The sequence below is a fragment of the Rana temporaria genome, chromosome 2 (genome assembly GCF_905171775.1).
Source record: "Rana temporaria chromosome 2, aRanTem1.1, whole genome shotgun sequence".
Lineage (NCBI taxonomy): Eukaryota > Metazoa > Chordata > Amphibia > Anura > Ranidae > Rana > Rana temporaria.
The window spans coordinates 465,746,776-465,766,610 of NC_053490.1; the positions used below are offsets into that span (position 1 = coordinate 465,746,776).

Consider the following 19,835-nt stretch of genomic DNA (forward strand, 5'->3'; position numbering starts at 1 on the left):
GATAGCCTAGCTGAGACTGATGTTTGCGTCGATACTTGACGTTTAAATATGTCACGTGACAGGAGTGAGCCAATAGGATGTGATGGAGGCGGACCATCTCATTCCATGGCAAATCTCATTTCATGGCAATGCACCGGCAGCACTGATTAGTGTAATACAACAGATGTGCAGTCTCCCCACTGTCAGAATAAAATAGCTCAGTGGGGAGTATTCCCCCATCAACGTCGAGTGTGTGGATGGGGGAATTAGGTAAAAAAAAAAAAGACCCGTCTATAGGCTGCCTTACAGTGTTTTTCTAGTAAGGACAGAGCATAATTAACAAATGTAATTATGAATACTTAGAAATTAGATTGCAGTTCCTTCTTAATAAGACATTTTAGAAACTGCACCTTTATCATGTTTCCAGTATACATTCACACATTTTATCTTTCTATTTCTTCCCAGGGTGGACTGCATTCTTTTACACGTTGAGTGGTATAATAAGCGTGGGTGAGTGTTTATAGTAGACAGTTATATATTGCTATTTACTGTTATGTAGTTTGAGTAACTATCATACTGTTACACAGAAAGTAGAAAATTGTGTGTTGGGCAGATTGTAGTCAGTTGAAAAAGAAAGGAGCGCGCCCACATACATGGACTATAAATTCCAGCTGTTTCACCATAGTGTCCCTTCATGTTTAAAATGTGAGTTCACTAAATTCACGTTCCACATTTAAAATGTTTCATTTACTCCTTTGGCGAGAGTCCTTCTGTGGAGCTCCGGCCAGCAAATTTCCCTGCTGGAATCCTGGAGAGCAGATAGACAGTGAATCATCACCTCTTGGTGAAGAATTTTGAAACATATATTTGCTTGTAGACACTTGCTACTATCTTTCTCCATTGCAGTATTCCAGGGCCGATCCTAGGGTCACAGACGCCTGGGTGCAGAAATATTTCTGGTGTGCTTATCTTACTAACTCCTCCCCTTTACACATGTTTCTATGGCTACGACTCAAACACAGAGATGCTCCTCTAAGAAGTCTTCATTAGTGTCCCCCATCAGAGCCCCCCCAGCAAGTGTCCCCCATCAGAGCCCCCCCAGCAAGTGTCCCCCATCAGAGCCCCCCCAGCAAGTGTCCCCCATCAGATCCCCCCCAGCAGGTGTCCCCCATCAGAGTCTCCCCAGCAGGTGTCCCCCATCAGAACCTCCCAGCAGGTGTCCCCCCATCAGAGCCCCCCCACAGCAGGTGTCCCCATCAGAGCCCCCCACATCAGGTATCCCCATAGATCAGTACTTGTCCAATAGATCCCTGTAGCTCGGGGGGGCTGGGAGCAGAAGCACATTACAGGGGGCGGGGCATACGTGGCATCTTTGGTTACTTGGAGGGTGGCATTCGGAGAGCATTTCTGGGAGTGCACGGGATGATTGGCAGCAGCTCTGGCCAACCCAGAAGCCTCTCATCACACCGCCTATGGGAGAAGAGACGACACACGCAGAGGGGGCGGGGCAGACAGGAGACTGCTCCATGCACACCCAACAGAATTAATTAGTGGAGCCTAGTGATGGAACGTGTTCCGGTAATAGGCTCCGCTGTGGTACCTAGCCCGGCTTCCGGGGACAGCGGGAGGTATGCGCTCTTGTCAGTTGCCAGCGGAGAGAGCAAGCGGGATGGGGAACCGCATCACCCACTACATGTGTTATATCCTCTGTGTTGTGAGGGACACAAGACTCTGGTCTGGAACAATAGATGTTTATTCAGTACAGGCTGTACACTGCAACATGCATCTCAGGACAATACATATCTCTGCTTTCTACATGTGCTCTCTCTAAGATGGCTACTATGCCCCTTGATCCTTGTCATCACTGCTGGGTGGAGCCAGCCTTAAAGTGCCAGTACATGTGGAACCCATCAGGTATAACAACATGCGCTCTGCCTCTGGACACAGACAAGGAGGAGGGAGGGGAGCACTTCTGCGGCGCCTGGGTGCACCCTGCCTAGGATCGGCCCTGCAGTATTCAATCAGAACAGTTTCTTAATTCAGTATATATAAAGAGATTGATCAAATAGAAACAGTGGGACTTTAGAGGAGTTGAAACCTTCTACCAGCATAATACAATCAGAAAATCATAATTTTCATGGGGCAGCTAATATGGTCTGCTGAGCTTGTGTTTTTAAGGGGATGTTACACCCCATATCCTTTTTAATGAAATGTGCAATAAATATTTTTTTTAACAAATATGGTTTTCTGATTGTATTACTCTGGTAGAAGGTTTCAGCACCTCTGAAGTCCCACCTTTTTATATTTGAACAATTTCTTTATACATATCGGGATGTGGAGTTGATCAAAATCATCTGGACTCACTAATTTGCATGCATTTATTCAGTATGTACTGTATTTACCATGGCATTTAGTACTCAAGATATATTTGATTTAGGGCCAGAAGATGCTCAGAAGAAGGTTGAAGCTCACCATACAGCAGTCTTGGATGATGGGGACCATGTCATCTTTGAGAACAAGGTGGGTTTTAAAGAGAACCACAATCTTCTCTGTTAAGGTTAACCTACAACTATAGTCCCTTTTGTCTCTGCTATCCACACATGTACCTATTTAAAGCGGAGTTCCATCCATTTTCACATATTGTTTAGATCAGAAAGCCCACCCGCAGTACAGTTATACATGGATATCCTTTTTTTTTATTTCTAAATATCCTTCTTTCCTGTTTGTAAGCAGCATTTCCCGTCCCAGACGCCTAGGCAGTTTTGTCATTAGGCGATTCTCGTGGACTCCTGGTATATCGGTGTCATCTATCCCAGGAGTCCTCAGGAAGCCCTAATAATAAAATCTTGCTATATTTTCAGGTTTCACAGATTGCCATATCAACAGGGCAGGAACTTTTGGCGCCACCATTGCTATGACAACCTGTAATCAACAATGAGCGCTGCGCAGTATCATTACTGCACATGCACGATATCGGGAGGTGCATGCTGGGTAGCCAGCTGCACGGAATCCCGCAAACAAATTGGAGCGGGCTTCGGATGCCCATATCATCAATGGGCACTGCCTGCCTGCTGGGATCCTGTGAGTAATGACAAATTTAAAAGTAAAAAGAATGATTACAGTTTAAAAGAATGATTACAGTTATAACAATATCCTAATTATATTATTCAAGTAAAGAGAAGTTTATGAAAAAATTGCCTAGGAAATGGAGCTCCGCTTTATGTTTTTATTCTTTCTCCATGTGCTTTAAAGGGGTTGTAAAGGACATTTTTTTTCCCTAAATAGCTTCCTTTACCTTAGTGCAGTCCTCCTTCACTTACCTCATCCTTCGATTTATCTTTTAAATGTCCTTATGTCTTCTGAGAAATGCTCACTTCCTGTTCTTCTGTCTGTAACTCACCACCGTAATGCAAGGCTTTCTCCCTGGTGTGGAGAAAGCTTCTTCAGGTGGGAGGGGGCGAGCAGGCAAGTCGGGACACTCTCTCTATTTTGCAGATAGAGAAAGGAGTTGTGTGTTAGTGGGCGTCCTGACACTCCTGCTCGCCCCCTCTCCCCTCTAGAGGCTTTCTCCACACCAGGGAGAAAGCCTCACATTACTGTGTGGAGTTACAGACAGAAGAACAGGAAGTGAGGATTTCTCAGAAGAAATTAGGACATTTAAAAGCAAAATGGAAGGATGAGGTAAGTGAAGGAGGACTGCACTAAGGTAAAGGAAGCTATTTAGGGAAAAACATTTTTTCCTTTACAACCCCTTTAAGTCAGTAAGTCTGAACCAAGACAAAAAAAACTTGATTGGATCCCAACATTCCACATAGGCTTTACCTACTTTGCTGTGTTGTCAATTTTAAGTGACCTAAGCTATGTTGTCAACATTATATAATAGAGATTGGCCCATCTTTAAGATAGAAGCTGTTGTAGGGAAATTAATCTAAAATAATCTGATGATAACAATTCCAGCATCTCGTTTAAAACTGTATGCAGATTTTCACTTCGCTTACTTCTATGAAGAAGAAATCGGGGTTTATCATAGAATTATTAGATGAATCTTTACTCTCAGCTCCTCTGATGGAGTCCTACATATTACCAGGCTCAATGGTTATAACTCTCCAGAGGGACTAAAATCATAAATTATCCCAATATCTTTTAATTACCGGTAGATGCACTACCATTTGATGATTTTAAAGATCTTTTTCTTTATCATCTGATACTATATCTGCAATTGATAAAGGAAGAAAATTGTTGTAGGTGTACTTTACCCAGTTGTCTCTACACATTAGAGCTGCACAATTCTGGCTAAAATGAGAAACATAATTTTTTGGCTTGGAATAAAGATCACGATTCTCTCACGATTTTTGCTGTGTAATATCTACTTTCACATTATACAAAAAAAATTTCCTAACTTTGCGTTTTTTTTTTTAATTCATTAAAGTGACTATTTCTTCTAAAAAAAATTGCGTTTGAAAAAACACTGTGCAAATACAGTGTGACATAAAATATTGCAACGACCGCCATTTTATTCTCTAGGATCTCTGCTTAAAAAAAAAATCATGTTTGGGTGTTCCAAGTAATTTTCTAGCAGAAAATAATGATTTTTTACTTGTAAGCAACAAATGTCAGAAAAGGTTTGGTCTTTAAATGGTTAAAGTTCTTTCCTTTATTAAAAGAACGAAAAGATATTTTTTTTCCACTTATTCGCGTGTTGCATTAAAACTACTGTAGGCAGGCTGCCTGGATTTTGTTTTTCCAGCTGTGAGAACTCTTTGCACTTGTTAGAAAGATTGTGTCATGTTGTTTTAAAGATCGGGAAGGGAAAAAGATGCGATTTCGATTCTTCACGATAAATCGTGCAGCTCTACTACACATGCTGTTTATTTGTAAACTTGCCATGGGAGGATTCTGATGCCACATACACACGAGCGGTTTTCCCATCAGAAAAAAATTATGATTTTTCCAGACGGGATTTCGCTCAAGCTTGTCTTGCATACATACGGTCACACCAAATTTCGACAGTCAAAAACGCGGTGACGTACAACACAATGACGAGCCGAGAAAAATTAAGTTCAATGCTTCCGAGCATGCATCGACTTGATTCTGAGCATGCACGTTTTTTTTGCACGTTTAAATTGCATACAGACAAACGGTTTTCCTGCTAGGTTTTTTTTCCTGAGGGGAAAAAAGAGATCCTGCTCTCTTTTTTTTTTTTCCCCCGGTAGTTTTCCTGTGGTATTCCTGACGAAATGCTCTCATCTGAGTTTTTTCAACAGGAAAACCGCTCGTGTGTACGGGGCATTAGTACTACCATTAATGCAGCCCTTCTGAACGTGCCATTTGGCAGTCTGTTATGCTGGTCCTCTGGTTTCTGTACTTTCTAGGTCACTGTAGAAAAGTTAGAGAAAAGTAATAACTCTTGAGCTGCATACTTGATTTGGGTTAGTGACCCAGAGGATCAGCATGAAAGCCAGTAGCCTAGCAATTTTAAAAGGAGTTCAACAATGGCAGCCTCTGGGTTTTCGTCATTACATGTTTCCTTAAATAATGAGTGTGCTGTGCCTTGACTTCAAGTCTGTAGACCATGTGACCATTGTCTAGTGGAGCAGTGTGATTGAGTTAGGGCTGCAACTAACGATTATTTTCATAATTGATTAGTTGGCCGATTATTGTTTTGATTAATCGGTTAATAACCTTATAAAAAAAAATTGCTGCGATTTGCATTTTTTTTGCCCAATTTGTTGTTGGTAATATTAGAAAACACAAATTGTCACAAAAATGTTTTTCTGCGGCTTCTCCATTGAAGTATATTGAAACAAAATAGCACCGTTTTGCATTAAAAAAAAGTCCTTGCCCTTTCCAAATACGCAACAGCTGAAAAAATCATGGATGTGAAACCATGTAAATTAACTGTAGTGTGTTTCTGCAAAAAGCACAGAGGTGTGACCCAGGCCTGAGATGTTTAGTAACATAATGGGGTTAAAAAAACTAAAATTAGTACCAACAGAGCAAATAATCGCTACTGTAAGGGGTTCATTTTTTACTGTGGGACAGTGAAAGTAATATTTACAGTAGAGATTTGCTCTTTTTGTACTATAAAGGGCTCATTTTTAAAAAATGTTAACCCCATTATGTTACTGCCCGATTAATCGATTATGAAAATCGTAATCGATTTAATTTCATAATCGATTAGTTGTTTCGGCCCTAGATTGAGTTACTGAGAAGTCATGAACAATTATTTAACAAATCTAAATATATACATTTTTACTGCAGGATGATGGACTGGCCCACTTTGTTTTGATTGCCGGAGAGCCCATTAATGAGCCAGTTGTGCAGCATGGTAAGAAATGTTGGATTTTTTTCATACAACGTTTTAAGTAATATGTAAGTGGACAAGGAAACTTGCATATAAGAAGGGCTAGTACAGTGAGATCTGGATATAGAGTGTAAAAATAACATACAGAAGGTTCCATATAGCAAAGCAACAGAACATTAAAGGGTATAAGACATTAAGATGTAGTAGTAAGCAAGTCTATACAGTTGTTTATTGAGTGGTTAAAGGCCAGATTAGCAGATCTTGTTTGGCCAGCTGTACTTTCTAGCTTGGGGTACAGAGATAATTAGTATTGCAGCAGGACTATTACAATTCCCTGCATTTTTGCTTTAGAAGCCAAGATATCGCAAGGTATTAAATCCTCCTATTGTGTAAGATATGCTGTTAAATGGCTGAGGTCACAGTCTTGGCTTTGACTGAAGAATGAGCCACAATTATTGCCCTATTATTCGTATTTTAATGTTCAAGGTTAACAACAGTCTGCACAGCTGTCTGCCATGTTGTTCCATTTAAGGTCACATGATAATGTCTCTGTAAACAGTGTGCTCCAAGTCAATGCTGTGCAGAACATCTTGAACAACTCTCTCTAAAGTGACATGTTTGAACCAGTGACTATCGACAGTCTGTAAGATATGAAGTACTAAATAAACAGACCTGGTCTTTTTTTATAGTGAGGTCTGCATGGAACAGTTCTCCGCAAACTTTCTACAAAGGCCTTATCTGTGTCTTTTTACTAATTCATGGCCTACTGATTGCCATTAAAATAAATCCAACTCCATCCATGGCTGTAGATTCTGGTTTACACACATTTTTCTGTATTTTTAGCCAAGTTCCAATGTCTCAAATTAAACTCTCAGGAACCCTAGCCTGTCCTTATCTATCCTCCCTGATACACCACTTCAGACCAATAAAATGCAATAAAAAGAAAAGCACTTCTATGTTTAGGGCACAGTTTACTACACCGTAAAGTGTAAACGTGGGCTGTTGCCAGGCCCAAGTGCTTATGGGTGTGTGTGGGGTTGGGGTTGGGTGTATTCCATCACTGACTTTTCAATAAGGCATTATTTGCATGGTATGTCTAGAGTCCCACAACAATATAAGCACCTTCCTTAATTACAGCACTAAAACCCATGAAGGGACTTGACCCCCTGGAGGAGGGTGTCTACTAACCAGGTTATTTTACTAAAAATAAAGGTTACATCATTAAAGTGGTTCTAAAGTCATAAGGTTTTTTTATCTTGATGCATTCTGTGCATAAAAAAACGGAGCCCCGCTCAGCCCCATAATACTTACCTGAGCCCATCTCGTTTCAGCGATGTTGCAAGAGAATTTTGACTGTCTGGCACTCTACCTCTTCATTGACTGAGATAACAGCAGGGCGCAATTGGCTCCTGCTGCTGTCAAACAAAGTCAATGAGCCAATGACGAGAGAGAGTGGGTGGGGCTGAGCCACGGCTCTGTGTCTGAATGGACAAACAGAGCAGCAGCTTGGGTACCCCCATAGCAAGCTGCTTGCTCTGGGGACACTCGGTAGGAGGGAGGGACCTGACAAGCTCAGGGTCTGGGCTACACTGAGCAAAACAAAACTATTACACAGAGCAGGTAAGTATAACATGTTTGTTATTTTTAAATGGGAAAAAAAAACAAGATTTTAGTATTACTTTAATGTCCAAATTTGAGGTGTCTTAACACATATTCATACAAAAATACACAGACTATCCAAGCTCAAACTTACCGAGCAATCAGCGACCAACCAAATTCACCTGTCTAACAGTATGCGTTAAAAACAGAGGTTTGGTCGCACGCATTTGCAAATACATGTGTAAGCTGCAGGCCCCGTCAAGGCTCTCTGTGTACTGCAGTCCTAACTATAACATTTAAAGTCTCCTGAGTGGAAGCACATGTATGCTGATGGATAGATAAAGGGCAGGTGACTGGAGGTAGCCCAGCCCTCCTTAAAGGGGCAGGAGCACACTAAACACCCAGCACGTAGAAGCAAAGGTGCTAGTGCACTGCCTGACCACAATGACATCAATACAAAAAACAAATGTCACTACCCCTACCTATGACTGGTCTATACAGTAAGGAGCACTGCAAAGGGCGCATATACATACAAAAATAACACAGAATATCCAAGCACAAACTTACCAACCAATCAGCAACCAACACATATTACAGGTATAGGGGCTGTTACTTGGGTTGACATCAAAATAAACTAACCTGTTTGTGATGTCTCTCTTTCACCCTTCCTATGTAAATAACTAGTGGCAGGAGAATGCTCAAAGATGTGTGCAGCTGGTCCCCCAGCCTGCTGAAATGATAGAATGCTCTGTGAGCTGTCCAGCATGGCAGTTATTAACAAAGCCAGCACTTGTGTGATAGGAAGCTGTGTCAGATACTCCTTTTATTACCACATGAATATAAGAAAGACACATTTTACAAGCGGTCTTCAGACTACCATTGTGTGGTGATGTAATTTAAGCCACATTGATACCTGCGAATGGGCCTACCTTTTTAAATGCGAGAACCTCAGCGGGGGTTCCTGGCAATTAGGTGTGGTAGGCAGCCCCATTGAAAGAAATGAGAGATTACTGGCTCCCACAGCTAATCGCGAACGCTCCTATGTAATTGCCATGCAGTGATCACTTGCAGGCGATTGCTGCATAGCGATTATATGTGAGCGGCCACAATTAGCTGCTGCCTCCCATTGCTTTCAAAGGGGTTAATCGCCGGAAACCTCCGCTGAGGTTCTTGCATGTAAATGCTGTCAGGCTCGTTTGCAGGTGTGAATGTAGCCTAAGAGGACAACAATAGAAACATATTTAACTAAAATTTGCGCTCAGTGTATGGGACTGCAGCATTTGCAAAAGTCTGAATACAGTGCATAAAAAATAAATAAAACAAATATAAGTGCTTGTATCCCCGTAAAAAGGAATTCACAAAGTGAAACAAAACCAAAAAACATAAGCATAAATAATAAGAACAAAGCATAAATACATATGTGCCAAAAAATCCAAAAATTATATCAAAAGTCTACCATTAACCCTAGGTGCTTTAACAAATAAAAGTGCTTCCAGTGCTCAGGTGCTGCTCCCCCATGCACAGCCTTTTGCAAGAGAAAAGATCACAGAGGGCTTTGAATAATACTGAGGGTCCCGGTATTCAGCTCCAGTATGATAACAGAGGTTATCTGTCTTGAGCCTAGTACACACTAATTTTATTTTTTTCGGGTTGAACAAAAAAAAATGATAGCGCTGTTTGGAGCCACTTTACTGACGATCCAATGTTAGTACAGCAATCTCCCCCACTGAGATGTTGTGTTCTGTTAGGGGGACGCCTCCCACTCCAGAACACTCCACTCACCATTGTCTAAGAGCACTGATTGGGAGCCAGTCAGCTGCTGGTTTTCCAGCATGCTTGTCTGACAGAGGTCGGCCAAACAAATGGCTTCTGTCAGACTGGCTGCCTTACACACGGCCCAAATGACGCCCGTTTTTTATTGAACTGACCGTCGTTGCCCGACATTCAGCCCATGTGTACGGAGCTTTAGCCCATACTGGAATCCACAGATAATGTCCAAATGAAACAAAGGAGAAGTATCATTGTGCAGTACCGCTTAAAACATGAATTTATTTAAAGGGTATTCACATGTTTAGTAGGAACAAACAAATGGTAAAGAGTATACAAAGTGCCATCGCAAGACGGGCCGGGGTGCAAGATGACGTCACAGAGCAGCTTCACACAACGTGTTTTCCCCAAACAGGCATCCTCAGGAAAGAGGATAACTGCCTTTTGCTGTATAGTCACAGAGACTTAAGAATGAAAACATATCTAAAAACAGAATATATTGTAGTTTGCTAGTTCTTTTTAGTTTTCTTTTTTCAGGCTAAGAACATTATAAGGCTAAGAAAATAGTTGTTGATCTTGCCGAAAATGAAATGTCGTTTTCAGTTCACATGTAATGGAGATGAAAAAAGCAGACATGTTGGAGGTCTAACTTCACAACCATGGTGTCTTCATAGATTGAGAAAAAAAAATCATTGACAGGAAATGTGCATTTTACAGGGGCGCCAAGTGAAAAGAAGGGGGTGGGGGGGGGGGTAATGCAGCTACCATATCTAAGGCAATGTATTACATTTTGTTTTTTAGGTTAAGATAAGCCCACACAGTGTAAACCATGGCCTCACAGTACAAAACAGCCACTATAGACATTTGGGGCCAGATCCACAGTAGAAGTACGCCGGAGTATCTGCTGATACTCCGGCGTACATTCAAATTTGCAGCGTCGTATCTTTATTTTGTATTCTCAAACAAAGATACAACGGCATTTGGCTAAGATCCGACAGGCGTACGGCTTCGTACGCCTTCGGATTTTAGGATGCAATACTTCGGCGCCTGCTGGGTGGAGTTTGCGTAGTTTTCCACGTCGGGTATGCTAATTAGCTGTTTACGGCGATCCACGAAGGTGCGCGCGGTCGTCACATTCTCTTACGACGGCTTTTCCCGGCGTATAGTTAAAGCTGCCTTTTTTTGGCTTATATTTAGACCAGCCATGTTAAAGTATGGCCGTCGTTCCCGCGTCAACTTTTAATTTTTTTTTTTGCGTAAGACGTCCGGGAATAAAAAATTATGTAACGCACGTCGCCGTTCAAAAAATTACGTCGGTGCGACGTCATTTTGCGCAAAGCACGGTGGGAAATTTCAAAACGGAGCATGCGCAGTACGTTCGGCGCGGGAACGCGCCTAATTTAAATGATACACGCCCCATTTGAATTAGGCGGGCTTGCGCCGGAAGGCTTTACGCTACACTGCCGCAAGTTTACAGGCAAGTGCTTTGTGAATCAAGCACTTGCGCTGAAAACTTGCGGCGGTGTAACATAAATGACATACGTTAGGCCGCCGCAATTATATGTGAATCTGGCCCTTGATGTTCATTGCCCAGTCTTATAAATTTCAGCTTGACTGGACCTCAAACCGCAGCAGACTTCCCAGCCTTTCTTGGCCTTTTATATTTACAAGGACAGTGTTGTCTCTGGGGGTTCATTTGTCTAACATATATGGCAGAATACATACATTCAGGCTTCAGGAAACATTTCTTGTGTCATTAGATATGATCTTTATTTACCTTTTAATTTTCACTTGCTAGGTCCGTTTGTGATGAACACACAAGAGGAAATTTCACAGACAATTGAAGATTACAGATTTTGCAAAAATGGATTTGAAAATGCTAAAACATGGAAATCAAAGATCGGGAACCGATAAAATGGGCAGATCCTATCAGTCTAAACAAGTAATCAGGCTGATTGGGAATTATTGCTAATAATAGCTTAGTTTGTATGTATGGTTTTGAATGTGTACAGTACTAGCACATATCCAGGGGTTATGGAAAAAAGAAGATCATTCCCAAGTCTTTTTGTAATTGGTCATAAAGAGGTTCTCTGGCAGCAAGTTCAACGATTTATAGCCCTCAGCTCATTAACTTTCAAAGAACGGATGTCAATCCAAAGTCTAAGCTCGGCTTTGAAAGCTGCAGTGATAAAACAGACTGGCTGCAGCTGATTAATAGCCACATGGATTATAATTGTTAGGGATGAGCGTTTCGGCTCCTGTCAGTGTCAGATATTGTATGACCCTTTTAGATTTGTCCATAAACATGTATAGTAAAATCTGATAAATATCTGACCACTCAATACTCGAGATAAGATGCCAGATCTTATTCTCATTACAATTCAGTATCTATTGTGTTTTTTTGTTTTTTTTTTTACTTTTTCTTTTTGCTACTCTAATGTACTTACATATTTGTTTATGGGGCAACTTTTCTAGTGGAGGAATGTTTATTCAGTTAGTCAAAAAGGAAGCAGTGGTGTTAGGAGGCATGCTGAGCCTTCTACCTCGTTGATGTTACATTTTTCTTTTAATCATGTTTTTGTAAAAATTAAGAAAGAAGGCTGCCTCCACTGTGTGTGGTTATGGGTCTGTCGTATTTAGCAATTAAATGAATTTAAGCCAGCTATGGAACCCTTATACTTCTCTATACCAAAGTCACTTTTATATTTTGCTATCTTATCTACTGTAAAGAAAAAATAAATATATTTGTCAAAAGCTATCATCAATGTAAGTCTTATTTAAAAAGAACCTAGATCTTGGAAATGGGATTATTTCACTAATTGCATTTCTGCCAGAGCTCCCAGGTTAATATTATATAAAGTCAGATTAAGAAATGCCTTGTTGGTGGCACAAAATAATGTCAAGAGCATCTGACTTCATGCAACATTGTGTGATAGAGATAGATAATTAAAAAGAAGACACAAATCCTGTGGTAGGAGATTTCATGGTCACTAGACTAATGCCTAGTACACACAATCAAAAAATACCACTTTCAAAGTGATTTACTATAATCTGATTTTTAGTACACACCTTTCGAGAGCCAATCATGACAGTTCATGCAAAATTATCCGAAGGCACAAATATGAAAATGTTTCTCGTACGATACCAGAACGTACAATTTTCATTTGATCAGTACAGTATTCGTCCCCCAAAAAAACAGAAGACCGTGACCACGCATACTCAGAAACTAAAACATGAAAAAATAATTCCTGACGGCTGAACTTCCAAAAATCCTTTTATTGAAGCTTCATAGGACAAGTGGTTGACAGATGGAGCAGGGGACAAAGAGGTAGACGCGTTTCGCGCAAATGTTAGCGCTTAGTTATTACCACGACGAAGCACTAACATTTGCACGAAACACATCTTCCTCTTTGTCCCCTGCTCCATCTGTCAACCACTTGTCCTATGAAGCTTCAATAAAAGGATTTTTGGAAGTGCAGCCACCCGGAATTATTTTTTCATGTTACACAGCATGCGAGTTGGGCTAGCACCTGACTAGTGTGTGTGGGGATTAACCAGAGACTCACTCACCTGGAGCAGCATTTCTTGTTTCAATACATTACATCACTTCCGAAGTTGCATTCTGTCATACAACAATTTTTGTAACTTTAGTAACTTCTTAATTTTCGATATGAGACTAGCATGCAAAAAAAAAAAAACATAATTTGTTCAATATTTTTATCTTGTGTATGTCCCTTAAAGCGGAGTTCCACCCAAAAATGGAACTTCCGCTTTTCGGAACCCTCCCCCCCTCCGGTGTTACATTTGGCAACTTTCAGGGGGGATGGGGGTGCAGATACCTGTCTAAGACAGGTATTTGCACCCACTTCCAGGCATAGACTCCAGTGGGAGTCACGCCACTTCCCGTTCCCCCCCGCTGTCTTCTGGGAAACACACTGTTCCCAGGAGAGAGCGGGGACCAGTTACGATGCACCGCACGAATCGCGTATGCGCAGTAGGAAACCAGGCAGTGAAGCTGCAATGCTTCACTTCCTGATTCCCTCACCGAGGATGGCGGCGGCAGCATCTGAGCGATGAGCGATTGCTCGCCCCTCAGCTGCCGACATCACGGGCGCGCTGCACAGGTAAGTGTCCATTTTTTTAAAGTCAGCAGCTGCACTATTAGAATTAAATTAAAATTTTGGGTGCACCTCCGCTTTAAGGTGACTAAGCTATGTGCGTTGCTATAAGACCCCATTCACACCTGAGCGTTTTTTTTTCTTTCCTGCTTACACATAGGTGCGACAATATTCAGCAAGTAGAAACCTTTGCATTTCAATTGGCCCTGTTCACATTAGTACCCTTTGTCGCTTGTAGCTGGAAGAAATACAAACAAATAGCCACTGCCCTCACCTATAACTGGCCTTTGCAGCAAGAAGCACATGGAAGGGCAATGCATTCAAAACAAAATCAGAGTAATTCCCAGCTCTACTTACAGAGCAGCCTGCAACCGACTGAATTTTCTTGTCCAACATTATGCGTTAAAAACAGGTGTTCACATTTGCAAATACATGCGTAAGCTACAAGCCCTGTCAAGGCACCCCTGTATTTTCTGTAGTCCCAACGCCAAATTTTCAGAGCCTCCACACGGGAAGCACGTGCATTATGATGTATAGCCAGAGGGCAGGTGAGCCTGGAGGGAGCCCACCCCTCCTTAACCACATCAATACTGGGCACTTTCGCCCCCTTCCTTCCCAGACCAATTTTCAGCTATCATCGCTACCGCACGTTCAATGACAATTGCTCTGTCATGCTACACTGTACCCAAATTACATTTTTATCATTTTTTTCACACAAATAGAGCTTTATTTTGGTGGTATTTATTCACGACTCCGTTTTTAATTTGAAAATTTGGGGAAAAAAAACAATATTTTTTTCTTTCTATTTTAAAAGAACTCCAATAAAATCTAATTTTGGCATAAATTTAAGCCAAAATGTATTCTGCTACATGTCTTTGGTAAAAAAAATCCCATTAATTGTATAATAATTGGTTTGTGTGATCACGGACAGATGATCATGTACAGATGTGCGCAGGTGATCACGGACATATGTGTGCAGATGATCATTGGGACATGTGATTTTACTGTTGCATATGTGGGGGACAAGTGTTTTTTCTTTTACTATGTGGGGGAGCTTTGTGTGGGGACATGTGTGCTTTACATTGTGTTTTAAACACTAGGCTGGTGATCAGTGTGTAAAAAGCTGTAAAAAACAGCTCATACATACATGATTACCAGCCGGCTGCAGCGATGCGCTGTCCTCCCCTCACCGACAACTTCTGTGTGAGGAGAGCCGATCACCTAGCAACTGGCTCTGTGTTTACATCACATGACGGCTGTGATTGGACACGGCTGTCATGTGATCAGGAGGGCCAATCACAGAGCCCTCCTGCTGATCTGAGATGCGCCGTGTCCGGGTGACACGAACGCATTGGGTTTGCGCCGCTGCGTGGGCAAGCACGCACCCAATCCCCCTACTTCTGAGGGACGTTCCTGAATGTCCACTCAGAAAGAGATAGCGCCCACCCAGCTATATATGTACAGTAGCCAGGTGGGAAGTAGTTAAAGACACAGGGGGGCATTGGAAGCCCAGCACATAGCACCATGGCAGCAAAGTTGTCCAGTGCGTCCCCTCATCAATATTTCAACAGTACAAACAAATGGCCACTGCCCACACTTATAACTGGCTTTTGCAGCAAGGAGCACATGGAAGGGCACCACATGGAAAACATAACCAGAGAAATTCCCAGCTCAACTTACTGACCAGCCTGCAAACAACCAAATTATCCTAACAGTATGGGCTAGATTCAGTAAGAGTTGGGACGGCGTATCAGTAGATACGCCGACCTAACTCGGAATCTGCGCCGACCTAAGTTTAAGTGTATTCTCAAACAGAGATACACTTAAACCTATCTAAGATACGACGGCTTGCGCCGTCCTATCTTAGGGTGTCATTTTTAGGCTGACCGCTAGGTGGCGCTTCCAATGTGGTCGGCGAAGAATATATAAATCGCTAGATACGCCTATTCACGAACGTACGCCCGGCAGACGCAGTACAGATACGCCGTTTACGTCACGCATTATCCGGCCTAAAGTTATTCCATCAAATAGCTGGAATAGTAGTGTTAAGTATGGCCGCCGTTCCCGCGTCGAAATTTAAAAATGTTACGTTGTTTGCGTAAGTCGTCCGTGAATAGGGTTTTACGTCCACGTCGAAATCAATAGGACCGTGCGGCGTACTTTGCCGCAATGCACACTGGGATATGTAGGCGGACGGTGCATGCGCCGTTCGTAAAATATGTCAATCACGTCAGGTCAAGCTCATTAACATAAAACACGCCCCCTCAGCTAAATTTGAATTAGGCGCCATTACGGCCGCCCGATTTACACTACGCTGCCGTAACTTAGCAGGCAAGTACTTTGTGAATCATGTACTTGCCTCGCTAACTTACGGCGACATAGTGTAAACACGATACGCTACGCCGCCGCAAAGTTAGGGTGGGCTATGTGAATCTAGCCCGATGCGTTAAAAACAAGGGTTTAGTCTGCACATAACTTACCAACAACTAAGCTGTTTGCAGGCTGGTCAGTAAGTTGAGCTGGGAATTTCTCTGGTTTTGATGCTTCTTGTTGCAAAGGCCAGTTATAGGTTGGGACAGTGGCCATTTGTTTGTACTGTTGAAATGTTGGTGAGGGGACTCACTAGACACCTTTGCTGCCTTGACCCGGCTCTGTAGCCTACGCATTTGTTTGCAAATGTGTGCAGACGAAACCCCTGTTTTAATGCATACTGTTAGACAGGATAATTCAGTTGTTTGCAGGCTGGTCGGTAAGTTGAGCAGGGAATGTCTCTGGATTTGTTTAGCTGGAAGAAGTAGCTAACATCGTACACACGATCGAAAATTCCGACAGCAAAAGTCCGATGTGAGCTTTTGAACAGAAATTCCGACCATGTGTATGCTCCATCGGACTTTTGCTGTCAGAATTTCCGCCAACAAAAGATTGAGAGCTGGTTCTCAAATTTTCCGATGGAAAAAATTCCTATTGGAAAATCTGATCATCTGTAGCAATTCCCACGCACAAAATACCGACGCATGCTCAAACAATTTGATGCATGCTTGGAAGCATTGAACGTAATTTTCTCGGCTTGTCGTAGTGTTGAATGTCACCACGTTCTTGACGGACGAAAGTTCAGAGAACTTTTGTGTGACCGTGTGTATGCAATCCAAGCGTGAGCGGAATTCCGTTGGAAAAACCATCCAAGGTTTTTCCGATGGAAAATCTGATTGGGTGTACGCTGCATAAGAATATTCCTGACATTCATTACAACAGAACATCCGACCTGAAGAAGCTGCTTTGATAAGCAAGGAAACCTCTTTAACATTTCAAAGAAAGTCCAGCTAAATGTGACCAACTACTACTATCCCCAAATCCTCTAATTTCCAACATCTGATGGCAAAGTTTTGTTCATTTGCATTTTCTGAATTGTGTCACACTGCTCTGTAACACTGTGATGTTCAGCTATTGATCTCAGGTATCCAGGAATGATGTAAGGAGATCAGCAGTAAGTTATTTGTAAGGAATCCTGCAAGGCTATTGGCTATTGTCATCTGCTGTGAGCCGGAATGGGAGAGAAGCCAGAGTCTGACTGCCTTTACTGCCAAGCTCTGTATCACATTTAACACACATGCTTCCTTGAACACTGTGAAGAAACTTTCAATACACAGTTTGGATGATTACTGCTTTGCCCGGCTGCAAATATCAGTTCCTCTTCTGTATCCAGAGATAATGTCCTGGGACTTGCTTCATTTTACTTAGGTACTGTTTGGATCTTCTGGAACTCCTATCCTTATTTGCCCATTTCTTTGCATGATGATTCAAAAGAGAGGAAAGCGTCTGAAATCGACATAAGTCATTTTCCAGCTGTTCTATTTCTGGCCAGTAATTATCTATTCCCGCAATTACTGGAGTGGCTGTCAGCAATCTGCCTGTTTTCTTTAAGGGACTTTTAACACCATGTACATTAAAATAGGTATCTGTAGCTGCTCTTTATCCAGTGCTTAATTTTTACTGGAACACTGCACGCCAATATGACCTGTTTGTGGGGTGCTGCAAGCATTTTGGTGGTGTCTTTACATCTTCTTCAAGCATTTGACTTCGACAGTGGAAGTGTTAAGGTAAGGACATGTGTTCCTTTTGGGGATACGAACTGTGGAAGCCTTGTAGGTCTGCTGATAGGACTGTATGTTTTAAAGACTGACCGCTCCTAAACCTATTTGCCAGCCACTGCATCTGATTGGCAGGTTATGCTGTTCATACCAGGTACAGAGGATGCTGTGTTTAAAGTAGACTGCTAGTGTAATAATCTATACATCTATAGATACAAGGAATACAATTTCAGTTTATTGTAGTCAAACTTGAAGAAGTTTAGTTCTGACCTGTTTCTGTGGGTTACTCTGCCAATAGTATAATAATGGCACTATGACTGGCAAAGTGAAAAACAAAAATGGTAGAAAATTATGTTATTATGGCATCAATGACTTTTTATGTTCTCAGTAATGCTAAAATTGTCTATTCATGTTTTTTTCCAGTATGAATGAGTAAGCAAAGATTAAATCTGATCAGCTTTGGGTTACAGAACCACCATGCTGGGTGTAAGTAGCAGTTGACCATTAAGAAGTACTTGGAAGTAACACACATTTGTAGACTTGATTATCAGATTTTTTTTTGTATGCTGCCATATTTTGGCAAGTAGTCAGCATTTGGCTGAGACTATAGAATAGTTTTTACTGCACATTTTGTACCACTGAGTTTACTTGACTCATAAGAAGGAAATTACAGACATTAAAGATGCTAAGTGACCACATTAAGATTGTGAAATATCTAATCAAGCATTATGAAGTACTGGTACTTGATACACTTGACTCCTTACTTAAAGGGCTAGATTGCAAGGTCACAACATGTAGGATTGTATATAAAACTGGACCAAAATCTTTAATGTATTAATAATTATGGAAAGTTTCTACTTCCAATTTGCTATTAAGGCCTCTTGCACGTGGATATAGTAATTTACTGATGCTTATACTCAGGATCTCGTTGACATAACGATCCAAGTAAAATGTTAGAGGAAAGACCCTGCGTAAATGTGCCTATGAATATACATGTGTAAAACTCTTTTAGTTGCCCGTGTTGCAATATACGCGTATACATATATGTGTGTAAATTGCTGCACTCAAAAGTAACATTTTCAATTTTTATTTTACAGCTTTTTACTCATTGCTGTATTACTGATCTTTAAACAGCGGTGTTCATTTTTTCCATCAACAACAATGCACCTGTGTTCAGATCAGAGACAAATACAGTTTCATAATCATCTTTCTTTCTAGTATATACAAAGAAAAAAAGCAATAAAAGCAGTGTATCCTAGTACATAAATGGAAGTACATAAATGGAAGTCCAGTGTACTTTTTAATTTTCACTGTTTTCTGCAAGGAACCCTGTGCCTAGATCTTATCATCAGGGGAATAATCTTGTAAATGGTGCTCTCCATATGTGTAGTATTCTAGAAATTTCGGAAATATTTCCTATCATTTCAATGTTTAGTCTCTGCGCCTCACATTTATTACAGAGAATAAAAAAAAACATTAACAAAAACATTAATGGCAGTTGAGATTATAAAAACATTAAAACTGATGTTTAAAGTTTTTATGTTCGAATTTTCGGTTATAACCATTATTGGTTAAGCATGGTTCTAACATTCCAAAAAACCTTCCAAGAGGAATCCAACAAGAATAATGCCGCGTACACACGATCATTTTTCGGCATGAAAAAACAGGATGTTTTTCGGCATTTAGAAATTTTATCATTAAAACGACGTTGCCCACACACCATCGTTTTAAAAAAAATGCTCTAGCAAAGCGCGGTGACGTACAACACGTACGACGGCACTCTAAAGGGGAAGTTCCATGCGGATGACGCTACCCTTGGGGCTGCTTTAGCTGATTCCGTGTTTGTAAAAGACGATTCGCGCTTTTCTGTCTGTTACAGAGTGATGAATGTGCTTACTCCATTACAAATGGTAGTTTTACCAGAACGGGCGGTCCCGTCTCATAGCTTGCTTCTGAGCATGCGCAGGTTTTTAATGTTGT

General features: G+C 41.4%; 2 protein-coding genes across 5 annotated transcripts in view; both read left to right on the forward strand.

Annotated features, from left to right (window-relative positions):
- PIR (pirin) overlaps nucleotides 1–12,405 on the forward strand; it is a 96,173-nt gene extending 83,768 nt beyond the window's left edge. For 2 of the 4 annotated variants that reach the window (XM_040338666.1, XM_040338665.1), the window contains exons 7-10: nucleotides 445–489; nucleotides 2,417–2,499; nucleotides 6,241–6,307; nucleotides 11,448–12,405. In XM_040338666.1, coding sequence (XP_040194600.1) covers nucleotides 445–489; nucleotides 2,417–2,499; nucleotides 6,241–6,307; nucleotides 11,448–11,563 — 311 coding nt within the window. In that variant the 3' untranslated portion in view covers nucleotides 11,564–12,405. The remainder of the gene's footprint in view (nucleotides 1–444; nucleotides 490–2,416; nucleotides 2,500–6,240; nucleotides 6,308–11,447) is intronic. The other 2 variants (XM_040338668.1, XM_040338667.1) reach the window with 1 other exon arrangement.
- Nucleotides 12,406–17,196: 4,791 nt separating this feature from the next.
- VEGFD (vascular endothelial growth factor D) overlaps nucleotides 17,197–19,835 on the forward strand; it is a 130,828-nt gene continuing 128,189 nt past the window's right edge. The window contains exon 1 of the mRNA XM_040338669.1: nucleotides 17,197–17,864. Within this exon, the coding sequence (XP_040194603.1) occupies nucleotides 17,778–17,864 (87 nt within the window). The 5' untranslated portion in view covers nucleotides 17,197–17,777. The remainder of the gene's footprint in view (nucleotides 17,865–19,835) is intronic.